The sequence below is a fragment of the Neomonachus schauinslandi genome, chromosome 3, assembly GCF_002201575.2.
Source record: "Neomonachus schauinslandi chromosome 3, ASM220157v2, whole genome shotgun sequence".
In the NCBI taxonomy this organism is placed as follows: domain Eukaryota; kingdom Metazoa; phylum Chordata; class Mammalia; order Carnivora; family Phocidae; genus Neomonachus; species Neomonachus schauinslandi.
Genome location: NC_058405.1, coordinates 55,173,786 through 55,196,969, shown reverse-complemented (window position 1 = coordinate 55,196,969; position 23,184 = coordinate 55,173,786). Strand labels below are relative to the sequence as shown.

The following is a 23,184-nucleotide window of genomic DNA, read 5'->3' as shown; positions in this document are numbered from 1 at the left end:
TGAGCCACCGAGGCGCCCCTCCAATTCTTTTTTTTTTTTAAAGATTTATTTATTTATTTTAAAGAGCAAGCGAGCGTGAGGTGGGGAGGAGCAGAAGGAGAGGGAGAGACACTTGTCAATATAATCATAAAAGACTTTCATTATGATAAAATTCTGTGGCAGAAGAGAAATAAAATTATGAATTCAAGGAGAAAAAGGGATGAAATAAAATTTCCAAATGTTACAGAAGTGCTTGTTCACGTATATTTTTAATGGATAATAACTGATATTGAATTGCTATGGCACTTGGATTCCATTTGAAACATTTAACAGAGTAATGCCCTATAAAATACATTCTTGGTAACTATTGAAACTTACAATAAAAATTTTTAGATGTGAAGGATAAAGGTTTCTTTTAGCAGTTACCAAGCAAAAACACCTGAAGACTGCTGGTCTCCACTCCTGACTGACTGAAAAGAAATACAGATTCCTGAGCCCCATTGTAGATTTCATCAATCCTAAATTGCCAACTGTGAGTCTCAGAAACCTGTGCTTTTAAAAATCACCCAGGTTCTCAGACAGGTGACCCACCAGATGTGGAACCTGCTATGTAGATCATTCTTTCTGGTGACTGGGTATTAATAGAGAGGAGAGGGAAAGCAACACAAAGGACATGAAGAGCAGGGTTAATTGTATGATGGAGGAACTATAATGTAACAGAATTATATATGAATGTATAAATGTAAGAAAGCCATACTAGAAAACCTTAATCTTTTAGCATCATTTCTCCACATTTTCCCTCCCTTTCTCATGAATGAGAAAATACCTCATTAACGGGGTAATAAGGATGACGGTAGACAGGCTATCAAGAATTGGAAGGGGAAAGGCGTGAAGATCTAAGAAGGTGCTAGAGAAAACAGAGAACAAGGTTTGGAGGAGATGCATGGAGATGTGAGAAAGAATGAAGCCGTAGAGGCCCTACTTCACCTAGAGGAACAGGATTGATACTGATGATCAAAACTGCACAAAAGGATGGGGGCGCCTGGGTGGTGTAGTCAGTTAAGTGTCCGACTCTTGATTTCAGCTCAGGTCATGATTTCAGGGTCGTGAGATCAAGCCCCCAGTCAACTTGCTCTTCCTCTCCCTCTGCTCCCCCATCCCTCTCTTAAAAACAAACAAACAAACGTACTGTACAAAAGGTAACAAAAGCAAACAAAAGTGGAGAAATAAAGATAGCAGGTTTCAATTTACTGATCCCCTATATTAGTAAACTAAACATCAATAAAAAGAGGAAACATTAAACCACTGGACTACTACAATCAATTCCAACAATTCAAGTGCTCAAATTTGTTATGATAAATGAACTGTCCTTTCTGCAGCTTCAGGGATACTGTTTCAGCATAATTTGCACATTGTGACACCCATGACCAAACCAATGCTGGAGCTATAAAAAAAATAACGAAAACAACCAGAAACAGTTCACTAAAAATCACCCTGAGGACAATTCATGTACAGAGCAATTTGCTAAATGGCCAATTTCTGATTTACCAAATTTAATCATTTAACAAAATGTGTGTTTTATAACAATTTATAAAAGCCAGTGCAATTTATTTAGAATGAGATAATTTTTTAGCTGCTTTTGAAAATTCATGCTAAGAGTCTAGTTCTTTGGGGTTTTTTTTGTCTTCATGTCTTAATGTCTTAATACTTTAAAGAGTGTTTGACTAATCCAAACCAAGAGTTAGATGGTAGTTTTTAAGACTATTACTATTTTGAAAAGTAAATCTTGTGAATAAAATTTCAGCATAAGATTATAACTCTAATCTTTTTGGCATATTTTAAAAATTTATTTTATTTTATTTTAGAGAGACAGAGCGAGACAGAGTGTGCGAGGGGAGCTGGGGGAGGGGCAAAGAGAGAATCTTAAACAGGCTCTATGCCCAGCACAGAACCCAACTTGGGGCTCGATCTCAGGACCCTGAGATCAGACCTAAGCCGAAATCAAGAGTTGGATGCTTAACTGACTGCGCCACCCAGGCACCCTTTGATGCATTTAAAAGTAAACTGCAGACATCATTACACATATCCCTAAGTACTTCAGCCTTCATTTCATTAGCTAGAATTCAATATTTATTCACAATTTTTTCCTTTAAGGTAAATTTACATATAATGAAATGCACAAATCTTAACTGTTACATTCACTGAGTTTTATAATACAAAATCTTATCAAAATCTGGAACATTTCTATCACTGAGAACACTTTGCCCCTTCCTGGTCAATGCCCACACCCCCCTCCAACAGCCAGTATTCTGATTTTTTCAACCACAGACTCATTCTGCTTAATGTAGAGCATCACATAAATGGAATGGTGCAGTATGTATTTCCTTGTACATACTTCCTTGTACTCAGTGTAATGACTTCGAGACTCATCCAAGTTGTTCCATTTATTTGTAATTTGTTCCTTTTTATTGCTGAGTAGTATTTCACTGTATTCAGTTTTTCTTTATCTTACTGATGAACATCTGAGCTGTCCACAGAATGTTGCTAATATGAATAAAGCTTCTATGAACATTCTTGTAGAAGTCTTTTTTTCAATGTGCAAATCTTTTTTGTTAATTTAAATTCAGTTAATTAACATATAGTGTATTATTAGTTTCAGAGACAGAGTTTCTTTTTCTTTTCTTTTTTTTTTAAGATTTTATTTATTTATTTGTCAGAGACACGGAGAGAGAGAGAGAGCACAAGCAGGGGGAGGGGCAGGCAGAGGGAGAGGGAGAAGCAGGCTTCCCGCAGAGCAGGGAGCCTGATGTGGGACTCGATCCCAGGACCCCGGGATCATGACCTGAGCTGAAGGCAGACGCTCAACTGACTGAGCCACCCAGGCATCCCGAGGTAGAGTTTCTTGTAGAAGTCTTTTTGAGAACATTAAAAATAAAGCATATTCAAGTCTTTGTGTGGACAGGTTTTCCTTTGCTTTAAGTAGATAGATGCCCAAGGATGAAACTGTAGGGTCACAGGGTAGATATATGTTTACTATAGTAAATGCCTATTTGGAAAAAGGCCCAGCTTATTGATTTTTAGCTCTTCTTTTCTAACAGAACTCACTAGGGCTATAATTTTGCCTCTAAGTACCACCTAATAGTGCATTGCACATATTTTTGATATTTGGTATTTTTGTGTTATTCACATCTACGTATTTTCTAACTTCCATTATCATGTTGTCTTTCATGGAAAATTTAAATTCTGAATTTTTCTAATTTCCAGTTGTACAAGGCTTTTAAATTATTCTGAATTTTAACTTAAATTCCTTGTGGTCAGAGAACATGGTTTTAAAGACAGTAATTCTTTCAGTTGTGTTGAGATTTGACTCTTAAGCTGGTCAGTTTTCATAAATGTTCCACGGTGGTTTGAGTTTTGGTCAGTTTCAAAAAATGTTTCATGTATGCTTCACTGTTTGTGTACTGGTCTACATATGTCCAATTAATCATGCTAATTATATTTTTAATGCTTATGGAACTTTTCATTAACTAATACATTGGGAACAGAGGTAATTTTCCTTAAACACCTGAACACTGCAGGGGCCGAAGGGTTTAGTGATTTACATTTAGCTGGACCACTCACCAGTTTTTGTTTTTTTAATGCAAGAGCATATAATGAAATAACAAAATGTCAAATGAATACTGTTTATAAATTTAGATTGAACTGTATCGTAAAAACCATTTTTGTTCCATATTTAAATCCTCACATCGAACATTCCATATCTGCTTATAATTTAAAATATGAACTGAGGATCTCTAGGAGTTAGTAGGGCTCTTGCTTTCTTTTGTTGCTGTTGTTTAGTTTTTATGCCATAATCATAAACTTAACTCTGCAATCCAGCTGGACTTGGGAGGGGAGCAAGGAAAACATGGAACCCATAGCACTGCAGCGAGAGCACAAAGATTACTGGATATTTCGAGCAGATCGAGTGAAAGGGGGCTCTCCTGAGCTACAGAAGGAATGGTGTGGTAGTTAAGGTAAAATACAAGTCAAATTTATTAGATTTGTCTACAGTCAGCAATAGTGATCTTAGTGATCGTGCTGGTCTTGCCGTTCCTGGCCCCAAACTGCTCCACGGCTTGCACAGAATTCCTGCCCTCTCTCACCTTGCCCGAGACCACCGGCCTGCCATCCAACTACTCAGTGTTGGCAGTGCCGATGAAAACCTGGGAAGTGTTTGTGTGGGGTCCAGCCTCTGCCATGGACAAGATGCCAGGACCCGTGTTCTTCAGGATGAAATTCTCATCGCCAATTTCTCCTCATGGATGGACCGGCCGCCAGTGCCAGTACGGCGTGTGAAGTCCCCAGCCTGGCATGTAAGTGCCGGAATGATCCTGCGAAAGCGGGCACCTTTATCACCAAATCCTTTCTCCCCAGCGCTCAGAGCATGAAAGTTCTCTGCAGTCTCTTTGGAACTTGATCTGCAAACAGCTTGAAGGTGATGTGGCCTGAGGGCTCCCCGTCCACCACGATCTCAGAGAACGTGGTGGGACTGACCATGGCTGGGCGGTGCAGGCAGCTTGGCGGGGGGGGGGGGGGGGGGGGGGGGGGGGCACATGGCTGCAAGACCAGGGCTCTTGCTTTCTGATCATCTGTTACTAATCTCTACAAATTAAATTTCTAATATATGACTGAAGTAAGTAAAATACAAACTGAAAAGATTACATGAATACATTAAAAAATCCTATAAAAAGGATTTTATATAAATATATATAACACAACAGACTGGAATATTTCTCAGGGCAGATGTACAGAAAAAGACTGAGGTAAAAAGGAAGACATAAAAGAAAGAGAAAAAATATGGGAAGAATACTGTAGGGAAAAAAAAAAGCTTAGGGGCGCCTGGGTGGCACAGTCGGTTAAGCATCTGACTCTTGGTTTTGGCTTAGGTTGTGATCTCAGGGTTGTGGGATCGAGGCCCAAGTTGGGCTCTGCGCTCAGTGCGGGGTCTGCTTGGGATTCTCTCTCTCCCTCTCTCTCTGCCCCTCCCCCCATCATGCATGCTCTCTCTCTAATAAATAAATCTTTAAAAAACAAAACTTATGACCACTCTGTTAAAAAAAAGAAAAGCTTATATATTTTATTCTTACTTACATTGTATGAGGATACCTGCTCAGCCAATCTCTTTTCCCTTCCTGACAGTATATGTTCTTCATCCTTCTTATTGAATGACTTCTTTGCTTCTTGTGTTTCCTGAATAATGAACATAGGTAACACATTACTGAACCATATAGTTAAGAAAAACTAAAAAAGAAATACTATTATTTTTACTCATACTGAGTAATAAGAGACTAAACTAAGATTGTCGAATCTTTTCCCACTAAGAATATATATACATATAGTTGATAAGGGATCCGTTCGTGTTCTACTTCATGATTTTCTTGAAAACAAGAAAAAAACCTATACAATCAACTAACTGGAAGAAATCACTTATTTATCAAACTCACAAAGGAGTATGACAAACAATGATGAAATGTAGGAGAGAAAATTAGGCTTTAAAAGAACTCTTACAGGGGTGGCTAGCTGGTTCAGTCAGTAGAGCATGTGACTCTTGATTTTGGGGTTTTATGTTTGAGCCCCATAGTGGGTACAGAGATTACTTAAAAATAAAATCTTAAATAAAAAAAAAAAGAAATCCTACATTATCTGTTTTTAAAACTAGTAAAATCACTTTTAAGGGAAAAAATAAAGAGAAAAGGTTTAAAAAGTTTGGAAAAGAAATAATAAAACTATCTTTATTCACAGATGACATGACTGTTTATATAGAAAACTCCAAAGCATCTACAAAAATACTCCTGGAACTAATAAGCAAGTACACCTATAACAAAGCTGCAGGACACAAGGTTAATATACAAAATACACTGGCAATGAACAACTGGAATTTGAACTTAAAAAAAAAAAATTAACAATAGTGCATACACAAGATGAAGTACGGAGGTAAATTTCCAACAAATCTCAAAGCATATTTTTATACTGTTGTTATCTGCTTAAGAAAACCAAGGAGGTCATGTACAATTTTTATCTTAATAATGTACAAAACAGGGGTGCCTGGCTCGCTCAGTCAGTAGAGCATGTGACTCTCAATCTCAGGGTTGTGAGTTCAAGCCCCATATTGGCCATGGAGCCTACTTAAAAAAAATTATACAAAACAATGCTGTCTTTAATAAAGTACTGTTAAAAACGCAGGAATAGCTCAGCTCTTATTTTCTCATAAAAATTTTCTTAGAAAACAGATGCTTTCATTTACAAATCTTAAGGAAAAAATAATGTTATGATAAGATAGAGATAAAAACTTGACCATTTAATATTAAGAGTTAATCTAGTCAAGACTGGGAGGTGAGGACATGATAGATGTCAGTCAATTTATATCGAACACTTCCACTTTTTTTCTAAAGAGCAATCTTACTTCTTTTAGGCCATGTTGGCTAAGTGAATGTGAGAACTTAGTAGCATGGGAGATTATGCTGGGAAGTCAAATATTAAAAAAGAAAGATGAGTAGAAGAAAAAAAATACATGGAAATAAATGCAAATGAAAACACAATGGTCCAAAACCTTTGGAATGAAGCAAAAGCAGTCCTCATAGGGAAGTGTCTAGCAATACAGGTCTACCTCAAGAAGCAAGAAAAATCTCAAATAACCTAATCTTACACCTAAAGGAGCTAGAAAAAGAACAAACAATGAAGCCTAAAGCTAGCAGGAATAGTAAAGATTAGAGCAGGAATAGTAAAGATTAGAGCAGAAATAAACGACAGAAACTAAAAAATAGTAGAACAGATCAACGAAACCAGGAGCTAGTTCTTCAGAAAAAAAAAAAAAATTTAATAAAATTAATAAACCTCTAGCCACACTTATCAAAAGAAAACAGGAAGGACCCAAATAAATAAAATCATGAGAGGAGAAATAACAACCAACACCCCAGAAATATAAACAATCATAAGAGAATATTATGAAAAACTATATGCCAACAAATTAGACAATCTAGAATAAATGGATAAATTCCTAGAAACATATAAAATACTAAAACCAAAGCAGAAAGAAATAGAAAAGATGAACAGACTGATAACCAGCAAAGAAATTCAATCAGTAATCAGAAACTCCCAATAAACAAAAGTTCAGGGCCAGGTAGATGGCTTCACAGAGAATTCTACCAAACATTTAAAGAAGAGCTAAGACCTATTCTCAAAAAAATAGAAAAAAAACCTTTCAAATTCATTCTATGAGGCCGGCATTACCCTAATACTAAAACCAGATAAAGATACCACTAAAAAAGAGAACTACAGGGGTGCCTGGGTGGCTCAGTCAGTTAAACATCCAACACTTGATCTCAGCTCAGGTCTTGATCTCAGGGTCATGAGTTCAAAGCCCTGCACTGGGCTCTGCGCTGGGCATGAAGCCTACTTAAAATAAGTTAAAAAATAAAAAAAGGTGAGAACTACAGGCCAATATCCCTGGTGAACATAGATGTAGAAATTCTCAATAAAATACTAGCAAACCAAATCAAACAATACGTTAAAAAAATCATTCACTATGATCAAGTGGGATTTATTTCTGGGTTGCAAGGGTGGTTCAATATTTGCAAATCAATCAATGTGAGACAAGACATTAATAAAAGAAAGGATAAGAACCATATGATCATTTCAATAGATGCAGAAAAAGCATTTGACAAAGTACAACATCCATTCATGATAAAAATCCTCAAAAAAGTAGCTTTAAAGGGAACATAACCTCAACATAATAAAGGCCGTATATGAAAAAAACCACAGCTAAGATCATCCGAAATGGGGAAAAACTGAGTGCTTTTCCTCTAAAGTCAGGAACACCACAGGGATGTCCACTCTCACCACTTTTATTTAACATAGTACTGGAAGTCCCAGCCATAGGAACCAGACAACAAAAAGAAATAAAAGGCATCCAAATTGGCAAGGAAGAAGTGAAACTTCCACTATTTGCAGACGACATGATACTCTATATAGAAAACCCAAAAGACTCCACCAAAACACTGCTGAACTGATAAATGAATTCAGTAAAGTCACATAGAACAAAAATCAATGTACAGGAATCTGTTGCATTTTTATACAGCAATAATGAAGCAAAAGAAAGAGAAATTAAGGAATCAATCCCATTTACAACTGTACCAAAACCAGTAAGACACCTAGTAATAAACCTAACTAAAGTACTCTGGAAACTATAAAACATTGATGAAAGAAATTCAAGATGACACAAAGAAACAGAAAGACATTCCAGGCTCATGGGCTGGAATAACAAATATTGTTAAAATGTTCATACTACCCAAAGCAATCTACACATTTAATGCAACCCTTATCAAAATACCAACAGCATTTTTCACAGAGCTAGAACCAGTAATCCTAAAATTTGTATGGAACCACAAAAGACCCCAAATAGCCAAAGCAACCTCAAAGCAGAAAAAGCTGGAGACATCACAATTCTGGACTTCAAGCTCTATTAAAAGCTGTAGTTATCAAAACAGTACGGTACTGGCACAAAAATAGATACATAGATCAACCGAACAGAATAGACAGCCCAGAAGTGAACCCACAAGTATATGGTCAATTAATCTTCAACAAAGCAGGGAAAGAATATCCACTGGGAAAAAGAATGTTTCTTCAACAAATGGTGTTGGGAAAACCGGACAACAGCATGCAAAAGAATGAAACTGGACCACTTTCTCACACCACACACAAAAATAAAATCAAAATGGATTCAAGACCTAAATGTGAGGCCTGAAACCATAAAAATCCTAGAAGAGAACACAAGCAGTAACTTCTTTGACATTGGCCTTAGCAACGTCTTCTAGATATGTCTCCTGAGGCAAGGGAAACAAAATAAAAAATAAACTACTGGGACTACCTCAAAAATGAATAGCTCTCTGATACTGATACTATATAGTTTATGCCACAAATAAAGTCTGTGGTACTATATGCTTAATATAGTATAGCATAAAATTTAAGGAGTATTAATAATCCCTTTATGAGTTCACTATAAAACTGAGCAAAACACTTTCCATACTGAAAAGGATCGAAAGAACTCAAACCCAGGGCCTAAAATCACTGTGTTGTCTAATTTCCATTTGCTCCATTTTCTGTGATATTGTCCTCTAAAGAAGACTCCCTGCATATCTGGCTGTAGGCTAGACATCTATTTACCTATAATGAGGAACAGAAGGACAGAGAAAAGCACAACTAAATGTAGGCATGATTAGATCCATGTAAACAAGGGAATGTCTTTTTTGAAACAATCTTAAAGGCTAACTTATAAAAATGCCAGTATGTTATTTTTATAAAACACCAGTTAAGAAAGAGTAGACAGGCACTCCAACACGAGTCATCCGAAGTGTGCAGCTCACTTCCACATCTCCTCTTTTGTGGCCTCCTCTGCTGTTACAGAAAGGTCTAGAATAGAATTATTGTTCATTACTTACCAGTCCTCTAATTCCAGAAAAGTTGACCTCATAAAAGTTAGTTTCTCCCTCTAGAAAATGAAGTCAATAAGTCCATGTCTCTGGGTTTTCTTGAGATTTAAATGAGACAGTTCACTGGGACATAGTAAGCAACTGGTGTCACTTCCGTTATTTTCTTTCAGGGGGAAATCTATATTTTCCCTTTGGAATCATAATTTTAAAAATAGTACCCTGAAATAATTATGCTTTATCTCTTTTCAAAATAGAGCGGACATGGGCAGAAATACATGAACAAACCAACCCTCTCACCTTGGCTTGCTTCTCCCTGTCTGCTGGGGTGTCTGTCCAGACTGATCGATCTCCAGATCTGTCATCGGCTCTTCTCTTAAAAGTTCTGGGCCCAAGACCAAAGTCTTTCATTTCTGGAGGAAGCTCAGTCATCCATGATTCTCTTGTCATTGGTTTAGATGAATCCTTTAGGAGAAATAAAAAGCCAGAAAAAAGAAAAAAAAACGGTAGCCTGGACTCTGTGTGTGTGTGTGTGTGTAAAATACTCTGTAAGTGGCCATGTTTCTCAGTTGAGGCTTTAAGGTTAAAAAATATACTTTAAGAGAAAGAATTTAATATAAAGCATTGATATTTTGTCATATATGTTACAAATACTTTCATCTAATTTATTATTTTTTTGACTCTGTTATGTTTTGCCATACAGAAATTTTTAGATAGGTAAATCTGCCAATCTTTTCCTTTTCCAGCTTCTGGGTTACCTTGCTCCTAAATTTTCTTTATATACATTCGTGCATATATTTTCTTTCATGTCTATTTTTAAAATTTAGATTTTTAATCCATTTAGCTTAGCTCTCAGAGTATAGTCTCTTTAAAACTTACATTGTCTCCTTTGGTCAGTTTTTCTTTCATTCGCTGGGCCCTTTTTTCAAACTCTGTTGTGACGCTATAGTTAACTGGTCCTTTTGCAGGCATTGGTCCAACAATGTCCTCATCTTCACTGCTATCTGTTTCCTTTTGAAATAAGACATTACCTTTAAACCAGGAACAGAGCCACAGGTTATAGAAAATGATCCTAAATTACTTAAAATTTCACCGAAACTGATTACCTAGAGACACTAAAACAAGGGAATGTCTTTTTTGAAACAATCTTAAAGGCTAACTTATAAAAATGCCAGTATGTTATTTTTATAAAACACCAGTTTTTTTTTATTTTTATAAACACCAGCCAACAACACACTGCTGGCTAATCACTGAGCAATGAGGACTTTTTCCTCGCCTTCCTAAAGTACACAGTACTTCCTCGTACTTCCTAAAGTACAGAGATGACAAATACACGTAATGTGGATTGTCTCCACCCTCCCATTTCCACAGGAGACCTCATTAAATTATTTCAGTTTTCTTCCTGATGGACACAGATGTGGCCTCACAATTCCTCTCAATGTAATAGTCCAGGTAATTATTATTAGTTGGTTAGAGATGACAAAAGTTGAAACCATTTTCATTCCTGGTACAGAAAAAGCTTTTTGGAATAAGACACACATAAGTAAGACATTCTTGGAAGCTCTATGAGCCTTCATGACTCAGCACAGTGCACGGAAATACAAATGCTTGCAACAGCCCACAAATACCGGTCCAAACGAGTTAACTTTGTTCCCAAAGCACCCCCTTTATCCTAAAGACCTAACAGTATTGTAATAAGTGAATTCAATTTGTTCTCAAGCAATCATTTGAATAAAGGGTTTGTATGTAAGACTGTTAAATGCTTTATACTCTAGGGCTTCAAGCAGTCCTTGTTCTCAGGGAGGAGACAGGTTAAGATAAACAACAATAAGACATTTGTCCTCCAGCTCTGATGGGCAGCTTCTTGCTTGTCTTTTTTCAAACTATCAGGATCAAGTTCATTTGTGTTGTTTACATTTTCCCCACTAGCTACTCAGTGTTAACTTTCTATCTGCAGTTTCTTCTCTGCACCCTTAATGCAATTGCTATTGGTACAAATATTTACATAACTACATGTTATCTCTTGGCTTACTCTAAATCACTCACACACACACATACACCCACTTTCTCTAACTATGGACTTTGGTATACAATGCATCATTTGATCCTTACAACAACTGTGAAAAGGCATTATTATTCCTATTTTCTTTTCCAGGAAACTTAGGTTTGGAGAAGTATATTTAGAAAGGTTAAACAACTTGTTCAAGGTTATTTAAGATGAAAATATTCTAAGATTAAGGACAGTATGTTTTCAACTTACACTAGAGAATCCCCTCTATTTTTTTTTTTATTTCAACTGTTAATGTTTAACCTTAAGTGTTTATAGCTCATCTCTACAAAGGTAAGCTCTTTGATGTCAAAGATATTATCTTAAACATATTTATAGCCCTTACAAAATAATACTTGGCGACAGAAAATGAGGAAATATAAAAGATACAATGAACTTTTACAACTATGAGAGGCATGACATTAATATAGTATTAAAGCATAAGATGATGGGATAAGCAAATGTTGTTTTTACTTCCATCTAACATGAGATGATTTTATAAAGATAGAATTCCGCACATCTTGCACGTCTTGGTAGGATGATGTGTGGAATTTTTAGGAATAGAGATCACAGAGTGTTGGGAGTTATAAGCTAAGGGAGCAAAATGAAAATCAGGCCCAACACACTAAACTGAAAAAGAGAAACTGGGATCATAATCCAAATCCAATCTAGCTATCTAATTATTTTGGTGTCCTGGTTGAGTTAAAAAAATTTTTTTGAAGATTTTATTTATTTGACAGAGAGAGAAACAGCAAGAGAGGGAACACAAGCAGGGGGAGTGGGAGAGGGAGAAGCAGGCTCCCCACTGAGCAGGGAGCCCGATGTGGGACTCGATCCCAGGACCTTGGGATAGTGACCTGAGCCGAAGGCAGATGCTTAACAACTGAGCCACCCAGGCGCCCCGAATTAAATTTTTTTTTAAAGGTGAGCTATTTTATACAGAAATATGGTAGAAATTATATATCTTACTGACTTATACTGTGGACTGCAGTTAGAACTAGTTTCAAGGCCTCAATTTGCTATCGTATTAGCATGTGACTTCGGACATGCTATTTAGCCTTTTTAGTAAAGGTCTTGGTTTTTTGTCTTTTATTTGTTTATGTATTTTAAGATTTATTTATTTGAGAGAGAGAGAGAGAAAGAGAGAGAGAGAGAGACGGGGGGGGAGCAGAGGGAGAGGGAGAGAGAATCCTCAAGCAGACTCCCTGCTGAGCATGGAGCCTGACGCGGGGCTTGATTCCGGGACCCTGAGATCATGGCCTGAGCCGAAATCAAAAGCTGGCTGCTTCACTGACTGAGCCACCCAGGTGTTCTGGTTTTTGGTCTTTTAGATCGGGATTATAACAACTCCAACCAGTAACTGTAACTACTCTATTTTTAAGAGAACCCATGTTTTGTTCACCCTCTTTGGAGCCATGTCTTTCTCAGGAACCTGGGGACTTCTCTAACTCCTGGGGAAAAATGTTGGTAATTCTAAGCCAATCAATTTGGTTGAATTCCTCTTGCCCAACTGACTAGCCAAGGCGTGGGCATGTGATCCAATTCTGGCCGAGGAAACCTGAGGAGAGGCCTATAGGAAACCTGGAAAGGTGTTCCTTCCTCTACAAAAGGGGCACAGGGTAGGATCATTCCCTCCTCTGTCTGGACATTGGCATGTGCGTGGGAATCTTAGAACTTTGACAGGCTTCCTGGTATAACGAAGGGTCACCCTAAGAGGAATTAACATACTGTAGATGACAGAAAAGACGGAAAGAGCTGCAGGCCTGGATATCATTTAGGCTGTTCAACCAACCAACCTAGAATGACCCTAGTTCTATACCTTTTATTACATATGAAACACATTTTCCTTATTTTGGGAATATAGATTATAGATCACCCAGGCAATTACATAAACAGCCCATTTGCTAACTAAGTAGGTTAAGACAAAGTTCCATTTTGAGTGGGATTTTCTGTTATTTGCTGCTAAAAGCTTTCTGGCTGACACACCATTTCCCAGGATTGCTGTTTCGATTAAATTAAGTTTATGCGGCCTGGGAATATAATTAAGTCATGCAAATATATGTCTATGTTGTGCTCTGCAGTGTCAGGCTTATGGCAATCGCTCCACAAATGCTAACAATTAGTATTATTGTGTGTGTCTTAATTTAGGGGTATATGTTGTGAATGAGAGACTAAAAGAAGTCCCTCTTTGAAAAAGTAAAATATGAAACAAAAAAAGTATTTTTTTGAAAAGGGTTTAGTTAGAGGGAAATTATAAAGTAAATGATTCAGAACCAAGAGTACAACCAAGTACAACAGGTATACAATGGTGTAAGCCCTGCCCTACCCTTACCCCTCACCTTTTGCTAAGAGAAGTAGAAAATATAGAAGAGATACCACCAGGGAATTATATAAACTATCCATCTGCTGTCTAGGTGAATTAGGACAAAATTCCAAGCATGAATAAAGCTGAATTATGCTACAATTTAACAATTTTTTTGGAAAATGTAGTTCACAACTAACACCCATGTATCCTCACCCAAATTCATCAGCTGCTAACATTTCACCATATTTATCTTTCTTTCCCCATTCCCCTGCCCCTCTGTGTGTGAGGCAGACAGACAGACATATTGGGAATCATCTGAGAGTAGGTTATGGAGAGCATGGAACTTCCTTCCCACTTTCGATGGGCCGCAGGTTATATTTCTCCAGGACTCTTTTTGCAGACAGAGTGGAACTATGAGGCTGTGGGTTTTATTCAGAGACTCAATTCCCCCTCCTCTGCCTGCACAGCTGAAGCTACAGCTCTGTTCCCCAAGCCCAACTCTAGGGCTATGGCTGGCTTCCCTAAAGCCACCCTGGTCCTCTGCTGTGTTTCCTGCCCTAGCTTTGAATTCTCTCAATGTCACTAGCACCTGCAGACTTCCCTTTCTTTCTTTTGAGCTTTGCTGTGTATTAACTTTGTTGCTATTTCGCCCCTGCATTTCTTTGTGTTTTTGGCAGGGAGACCCGAGCATGACCTGCCAGCTCAGTCTTCCATATGCCTGAAGGTACTTCCTCTGGGAATTTATTCTTGTATTTAGCAACCTTGCTAGAAGGATTCCTATACTTAGACTAAATTTTTCAAAGATACTCTCATGACATCAGTAGTGAAGATGGTAAGAATAATGACAATGATGAGAGCTACTGTAAGTTGAATACCTACTGTTCTGACTTAATCCTTGCAACAACCCTCTAAGATAAGGATAACAACCAGCATGATACTGACATGAAACTAAACTCACCCAGGATTTGAAGCTCCAGTGGCTCTTGCCTTCTCCTTCTTTCCACGCTAACCACACTGGACTTCTTAAACCCTAACTCTCCCTCCCCACACTCTTTTGCCTTCAAAGAAGCTATCTGTACTTTCTGGAACAATCTTTCCTGCCCTCTTTGCTGAGATATCTCCAACTCATCAATCTTTAGACATTTTCTCAAAGACTTTTTCTCATTTCTTCAGATTAGTTTAAAGTTGTCTGTCATGCTTCCACTATGTTTTGTCTTGCCTTTTGAAGTACTCATAATGTTGGATGTTTGTTTAATGGCTGTATTCCCCACTACACTGCAGGTGTGATTAGCTGGGACTATGTCTAACTTATTCATTCATTCAACAAACACTTCTGAATATACACTAGAGAGAAGACAAAAATCTCTGTCCTCAATGGACTCATATTCTAGGGGGAGAGGTCAACAATAAACAAAAAGGAGCAGTAAAATAAATGGTATCTGAGGTGGTGATAGATGCTCTGGAGAAAATTAAAGGAGGGAAGGAGATAGGAGTGAGGGGAAGAGGAGTTAGCAATTCTGAATTAGGAGGTCAGAAACTACCTCATTAAGGTGACATTCCAGCCAAAACTGAAGTTCTGGGAGGCAAGCCACACAGATATCTAGGGAAGACCATTTTGGAGAGAATTACAGGCATCAATACTCAGGGGTAGGAGCCTGCCCAGCATATGTGAGGAGGTAGAGCAAGGAGCACAGTGTGGTCAGATTAAAGTAAGAGAAAATCAGGGAGCTAAAGGAGACTAGGTTGTAGAGGTTCCTCTAAGGGCTTTTTTTATTTTTCATTTTTTTTTAAGTAATCCCTACACCCAAGGTGGGGCTCAAACTTATGGCCCTGAGATCAAGAGCTGCGTGCTCTACTGACTGAGCCAGCCAGGTGCCCTGGGCTTTGGCTTTTATGCACAGACAGGAGGAGCAATCTGATGGTTTTGAGTGTGGGTGACATGATCTGACTTCATTTTATCAGAGCCACTCTAGCTGCTGTGTTGAGAAGAGGTAGCAGAAAAACAAGGGCTAAAGTATCAAGACCAATAGAACAGGTGAAATATGATATTGACTTAGACAAGGGTGGTCACAGAAATGGCTGGATTGTGGGTATCTTTTGAAGGTAGAAACAACAGGATCTGCTGACAGACTCATTTCTTTGACTATGTGCCTGATACATTGTAGGTGCTCTATAAATATCTGTTGAAGTAATGAATAAATGACTCTGAAGTTCATGGTCTTAATCACTGCGTTACATTTTCCTTAGTAACAACCTCAGTGTAACTGCTGAATTCTCAGTAGAGATGACTGTACAGGAAGCTACTGTAGAATAATAGACTGAACAGGTGATCTAAAGTCTTAAGAACTGAGTTTAAGGGGCGCCTGGCTGGTTCAGTTGGTAGAGCGAGTGCCTCTTGATTTTGGGGTTGTGGATTCAAGCCAGAGTTGAGTGTAGAGATTACTTAAAAATAAATCTTAAAAAAAAGAACTGGGTTTAAGCCTTGGCTTTGATAAGTATAAACTGCAATCTTGGGATCTTGGGTAAGTTAACTAATTTCTGTTTTTTTTTTTTTTTTTTTTTTTAGCATCTGTAAGATGGCGGATCATATCCAGCGCATACAGTTGAAGAGAAGATAAAAATAATATCCACCCACAGATAGGGAAAAAGCATTACAAGTTATAAAGGACTCTATAATTCTCAGCTATTGTTAAGGACTAGGCCCCTAGGGGCGCCTGGGTAGCTCAGTTGGTTAAGCAACTGCCTTAGGCTCAGGTCATGATCCTGGAGTCCCAGGATCGAGTCCCCCATTGGGCTCCCTGCTCAGCAGGGAGTCAGCTTCTCCCTCTGACCCTCCTCCCTCTCATGCTCTCTCTCTATCATTCTCTCTCTCTCTCAGTAAATAAATAAAAATCTTAAAAAAAAAAAGAAAAAGAAAAAGAACTAGGCCTCTGACAAGAAAACCGCTTTTATACTTGACTCTCATATCATTTGACCTATCTTTTCATAAAATCACTTAACTCCCAGCTTTGTTATATACAGACACCAGAGCTGTATAGGGAAGAGCTGATTTCAAGGCAAAGATCATTGTCAACAAATTCCTCAGCTTTCTCTTTTTCAGGTCAACTCAATGATTCTTTAAACTTTTCATCATGTTCTATTCCCTAGCACTTTAAAGCTTCCCTTTAAAGGTAAGGCCTTTAGGTAACGCCTTGTCACCATGTAACTGCCTTATTCTTCTTCTAACATTTCGGTTCTGGGAGAAGCTTTTGATTTCATCTATCTACCTTACAATCCTAGATTAATGGGAATAGGACTGCGTATTTGTTACATTTGAGCCAAATGATTACATTACTCTGTAGAATCTTGAGTTTGCTACATCTTATTCTTTAATCAAAAATTTTCCAAACCTCAGAGTTGAAATATGATGATACTTGTTGTCCTGGATCATCTCTGCCTTTGTCACTTTTCTGTGTAGATTTAATAAAACCAGGTGGTAGTGCAGGACCTATTATAGGCCTGAAAAATAAAATGTACCTTTAACATTCTCCCTAACTTCAAAAAAAGCAGTTTTTAGAATCAAAGATCACAAATATAAAGCCAAATAATAGCAAATGTTGAAAATGAGAATTTTATTTAACATATTATTTTTATTTTATAACCTAGTATTTTCCCATTTAGTAGTATCTTTAAAAAAATCTAATTTTCTCATTTTTACTTTCTATTTGTTAGTCAATGCTAAGATACTAAACCAGTAATTCTCAAATCTTTGTGGCAGTGGTGTATACCCACTTCCTAAAAGAACTACATTAAAGAAAAATAACAATTTTTTAAAAGTCCTTATTAAGAATTAAAGCCTGTGAAGATCTTTTTCTATTTTGTGCTTTGGCTTTCACTTTTGATCGTCACTATCCATTGACACACTCTTCAGGGGCAATCTAACTATAGTCAGAACTCCTTAAGTAGAAATTGAGTTCTAAGAATGTAAACAGCACATGCACACAGCAGATGTTGGCAATTTATGGCTACGTGTGCCAAGGTAGTATAAAAATCTAACACCGTCCTCGCTAATGATCTAATAAATACGTGGAGGTCTACAAGAATGAACGTAAGTCACGCGAGACCTCCAGACAAGGGAAAAGGTGCTGTGCTAACCACATGTCAACCAGAGCACCTTTCTGTTTCCTTCAAACAACCCTGGTTGGTATAAGTCACTCCATCTTCTAGGTGAGCAAAATCATGCCCAAGGACATCACAAATTAGTAAGTGGCTGAGCTAGAGTTTGAACCCTGGTCTCCTTGATGCCAAAGTTCATTTTCTTTCAAGCTGCCCCACTGCCACATTTCTGAGGGAACAGACATCAGTCCAGATGGGAGAAGTGCCTAAAATCTGGGTCTTAAAAAGAGAAAGCCTTACGTCAGGGAAAAAAATAACAGAGACAAGATATTTTCTCTTTTCTTTTGTGCTTTTCAGTTTCTTCATCCTTTCTTTCATACCAGTGTTTTTCCCAGAGATGTCACTGTGCCAGGATTACCAACCAGCATGGCACTGAAGTCCTAAACTGAATTTTCCAGGTTGCACTGTGTTCAACTAGAGCCTCAGAGACAAGCGTCTTGGCAGAGAAAAAAATACTACCCAGAGTCAGCAGGTCTGGGTTCTGATCCTGGCCATTTAATAGCCAAAATATAACTCTCAAGAAAGAATTTGCTGTACATCTAATAATGTGTTTTCCTGAAAGGAATGTTATGCCCCAGTGGTCAGCAAATTTTCTGTAAAAGGCCAAATAGGACATTTTAGGCTTTGAGGGCCATCTATAGGGCTCTTAGGCATGCCTGTCTTTGTTCTTTAAATGATCCTTTAAAGATTATTTTTGACTTGGGGGCCATATAAAATCAGTGGAGAGTCTATCCCTATTAATCTAAAAGGACCAAAGTAATATGAAAGTTGGAGCTGACGAATGTGATTACAAAGTTTGAATGTAAAAAGTACAATGTTCTTTTCTATTTGCTCTTGCGTATTAGTAATAGTGTTCTGGTATAAACAATTTGGTGTGCAACTTCATATCCAGCATTTAAAAATTTTTAATTCTGAGAAGAAGATAGGAATCAATACTTACTATATACTTACTTGGGGCCAGGCATCACGTAAGAGACATACACACAAACATGTGTATATGTATGTAAATATGAAATCTCAATCATCACAACAGTTTTGAAAGGTACTTGTTGTTATCCTATTTTTCAGATGGCAAATTTGAGGTACAGAGAAGTTAGTCAAATTGTTTAACGTGGCATACAGGAATTGTTTCTTCTGTCACCAAATAACTAAGAAAGCATCTGATTTTAAAGTCAAATACCAGGATTCCAGCCCCAGGCCAGATAGGATACTAACTATGTGTGCAACCTTATCTATTTAAAAAAAGGGGGGAAGAAGGATAATGTTCCAGTCTACTATAAAACACTCTTATGAGCACTAAGAGATGTGGAATTTTTTTTATAAACTACAATTAAATAATCATTTTTGTTATAGGAAACAACTACTTTTCCCTATGCATTTCAAATGTTAAATAAATCACTAAGTTAACAATAATTTCGGACAACTCTTCAGTGAATTAACAAACACTAATTGAAATATTTAAAAAGATAGGCTTGAACTATCACACATTATTACCTTGGAGGAGAATCATCCTGCTTTTTAAATCCAGGAGGAAGAGCTGGTCCAAAAAACCCTTCATCATCATCATCGTCGTCGTCATCTTGATTTCTCCTCTGTTTTCTAAAAACACAGTAGCGCAACTTTATGCAATTTTTTTTCATAGAGAAATTTTAAGTTTTAAAGGAAGCACTAACTCCAACTAGTTGTATAAATACTGAAACAATAAATTACTCTTGCCCAGTAAGAACAAATGGATACCACAGTAGATCTTGTACTAACCTTTTCCTGGAATTTATTTTTTGGTTAATTCTCTACAGCAGGAATACTTTATCAGTTTTCTGTATTTTCTACAGTGTTAATTAAAGATTCCACTCGCTGAGGTTTTGAACCTCAGTCTACATGCTGAAAGTTTTTGAGCAAAAAGTTCATGACTCTTGATTTTAATCTCATTCAGGAAGGGTTTTAAGTTGCTATTTCTGTCTCATAATCTTTAAAATGCATCAAAAAAAATCTTGCACCCAATACTAAACAAAGATTCCACTTCTTATGTTCATGGACCTATAGTAAGTAAGATTGTTAGAGGGAAATCATTCATTTACTTAAGCAAAAACCATGCACTGCATAAATAATTTTTAAAAGAAATGCTATGGCTTATTTAGAATATTTAGTCACTTCAGTAATCCCTTCGGGAAAAATCCTTTCTATAAGAATTTAATTGAAATCCTAGGAATCTCCACAGCTATCTGCTACTAGAATACATTTCTTTCTCAAAAGTATAGTTCATGAGGCAATACCATATGAAAGGATTTCTTTTTGTGCTGTAAAAATACAGATACGGTGTTCTCTGACTAGCTTCTGTTCCAGCCAATGTATACTAGGTTTGAAGCTTGGTTTATCATTTAATTTAAGTGACTGACCTTGCCACTGGACTGGTGTCATCTTCTTCAGATTCTTGATTTTCTTCTTCATATAATGAACTACTGTCCTCATCACTGTCTGAGGACTCCGAGCTACTGCTTTTATAATTAGGGGGCAGAGCTGGCCCTGCAACTAAAAAAAATTTCATATGTAAGTCCTAGCCAGCCACAACTGTTTCAATGAATCCCTTAGCTGACATCTTATATTTTCTTTTCTGAAATTCACAGCACTCGCTGGCTATCACTTATTACGAACTTTAATTTCATTTGTTCCTATTTTGTGTGCGGTGGTTTTGTCTTTCCAACTCCAGGAGGGCAGAAATCATGTCTTATGTAGTATGAGATTCACAAAAAAATTAATACCCAAACTTGTAACTATAACAATGGCACATAACTTCCCTGACATCTTACAATTTTTGCACTGGTCGCCATTTTGGTTGGTGCAACTGCCAAAATAGTTTCATGAGTTTTTGTTCTTACAGACAGCATCTGGTAGACAGTATTTACGGAACGGTGCTAACCAAGCAACAAATTTGCCATTGCATACTCTAATGTATCAATCATCAAAACTATCCATTCTGGTTTCTGATTAAGAACCACCACTTTAAAAAGTATCTTTCCTGGCATCACCATACTTCTCAGTTTTTTTTAAGATTTTTATTTATCTGAGAGTGAGTGTGAGAGAGAGTGAGAGAGAGAGAGCACGCACAAGCAGGGGCAGAGGGAGAGGGAGAGGGAGAAGCAGATTCCCCTGCTGAACAGGGAGCCTGACTTGGGGCTTGATCCCAGAACCCCAGAATCATGACCTGAGCTGAAGGCAGATGCTTAACTGACTGAGCCACCTGGGTGCCCCTCAGTTTTCTTTTTGAGATGATTTTTCAAGCAGAAATAAAAATTAGAGTCACTCTAAGCTTTACTGCTTACTAGTAGAGACACAGAGAAGAGAATGAGGCTATACCAGGATGGGGATGCCAGGGAGCGGGGTGGGAGTTTTCTGGACCCACTCACCACAATGACTTACTCTCACTTTACAACTTAGCAAAATTATAAATTACTGCATGATGCCAATGCATGATGTCATGATGTCACACATGTCTATGTAGAACCTAAGTAGTGATGCTAAAACTCTACTGCCACAGTTCCCAAGCTTGGAAGTTTATCACATTGCCAAAATATTAAAAAAAAAAAAAGATTCCTGGGCCCTTTCCACAGAGATTTTGATTCAGCTGGAGTAGGGCATGAAAATACAATTTTCCAAAGAGCTTCCTTGATATGCTATTAATAACAGCAAAAACCTGAAAATAATAAATATAAGACAAATAACATGTCTTGAGTTCTGATATGCTATGCACTTTTAAAAAAAAGTAATCTCTACACCCAGCACAGGGCCTGAACCCACAACCCTGAGATCAAGAGTTGTATGCTAAACTGACTGAGCCAGCCAGGCACCCCTTCTACACCCTGTTTTAAGAGAGTCACATGCAGGGGTGCTTGGGTGGCTCAGTTGGTTAAGTGTCTGATTCTTTTTTTTTTTTTAAGATTTTATTTATTTGTCAGAGAGCGAGCACAAACAGGTGGAGCGGCAGAGGGAGAAGCCGGGAGATGTGGGACTTGATCCCAAGACCCTGGGATCATGACCTGTGCTGAAGGCAGACGCTTAACTGATTGAGCCACCCAGGCATCCCTAAGTGTTTGATTCTTGATCTCAGCTCAGGTCTTGATCTCAGGGTCATGAATTAAAGCCCTGCACTGGGCTCCATGCATTAACCATTAACTTATTTAATTCTAAGGGTAGTAGTATTATTTTTATTTTTCAGATGAGGAAACTGAGGCAGAAAACAACTTTCCCAACTTCACACAATTTAACAAGGGAGTTGGGATATGAACCCAGGAGTCTGATTTCAGAGCCCATACCCTTAATCACTATTACTGGACAACATTCAACAAAGAGTCAACATCCATCCATCCAACAAATATTTACTGAGTAAATACTTCTACAAAAACAACATAAAAAGGAAACAAATATAAAGAGTGACTGTGAATATGTGCGAAAGTAATTTTAAAGAGGTCAGGGAAGGCCTCTCAGAGAAAACAACATCTGAATGGAGACTTAAATGATGAGATGACAGTGGCCATCCAACTGAGGAAAGAACATTCTAGATGGAGAAACAGCGAGTGCAAAAGTCCTATGGAGAAAACAAGCTTGATATGCTTGAAGGACAAAAAGACTTGTGTAGCTAAAGCCAAGTCAGTAAAATGACAAGATGAGGCTGGGATAGTTTAAAGGGGCCAGACTGTATTCTTTGGAGTCAGACTCTTTGGCTTTGAATTCCAGCTTAGCTGCTAACTAGCTGTGTGATTTGGATGTTATTTATTTATTAAAGATTTATTTATTTATTTGAGAGAGACAAAGCACGTGCAAGCAGAGAGAGGGAGACTCTCAAGCAGACACCCCCCACTCCCCAAGTGGGAGTCTGACATGGGGCTTGATCTCACAACCCTAAGATCACGACCTGAGCTGAAACCAAGAGCCAGTTGCTCAACCGACTGAGTCACCGGGGTGCCCCTGGATCTTATTTAACCATCCTGTGTTATACTCTTGATCTGTAAAATGAGGTTAATAATATTTCCAATCTCACTAGGCTGTTGTGAAGATCACGTCAGTTAACACATGCAAAGCATCTAACATAGTAGCTGGCATACAGTAAGCACTCAATACATACTAATATGAGATGTGGTAAGGAGTTTGGATTTTAATAATAGGCAGTCACTGAGAGGTTTTAAGTCTGGAGAGATCATCGGAATTACTTTTTTTTTTTTTTTTTTTTTTTTTTT

At 37.7% G+C, this 23,184-nt stretch overlaps 1 protein-coding gene across 3 annotated transcripts in view; it reads right to left on the bottom strand.

Annotated features, from left to right (window-relative positions):
• GPALPP1 (GPALPP motifs containing 1) overlaps positions 1-23,184 on the bottom strand; it is a 35,851-nt gene that overhangs the window by 4,064 nt on the left and 8,603 nt on the right. The window contains exons 2-7 of one of the 3 annotated variants that reach the window (XM_021697889.2): positions 20,350-20,482; positions 19,448-19,552; positions 17,188-17,296; positions 10,326-10,457; positions 9,747-9,911; positions 5,113-5,211 (exon numbers count right to left, since the gene is read on the bottom strand). In XM_021697889.2, coding sequence (XP_021553564.1) covers positions 5,113-5,211; positions 9,747-9,911; positions 10,326-10,457; positions 17,188-17,296; positions 19,448-19,552; positions 20,350-20,482 — 743 coding nt within the window. The remainder of the gene's footprint in view (positions 1-5,112; positions 5,212-9,746; positions 9,912-10,325; positions 10,458-17,187; positions 17,297-19,447; positions 19,553-20,349; positions 20,483-23,184) is intronic. The other 2 variants (XM_044913180.1, XM_044913181.1) reach the window with 2 other exon arrangements.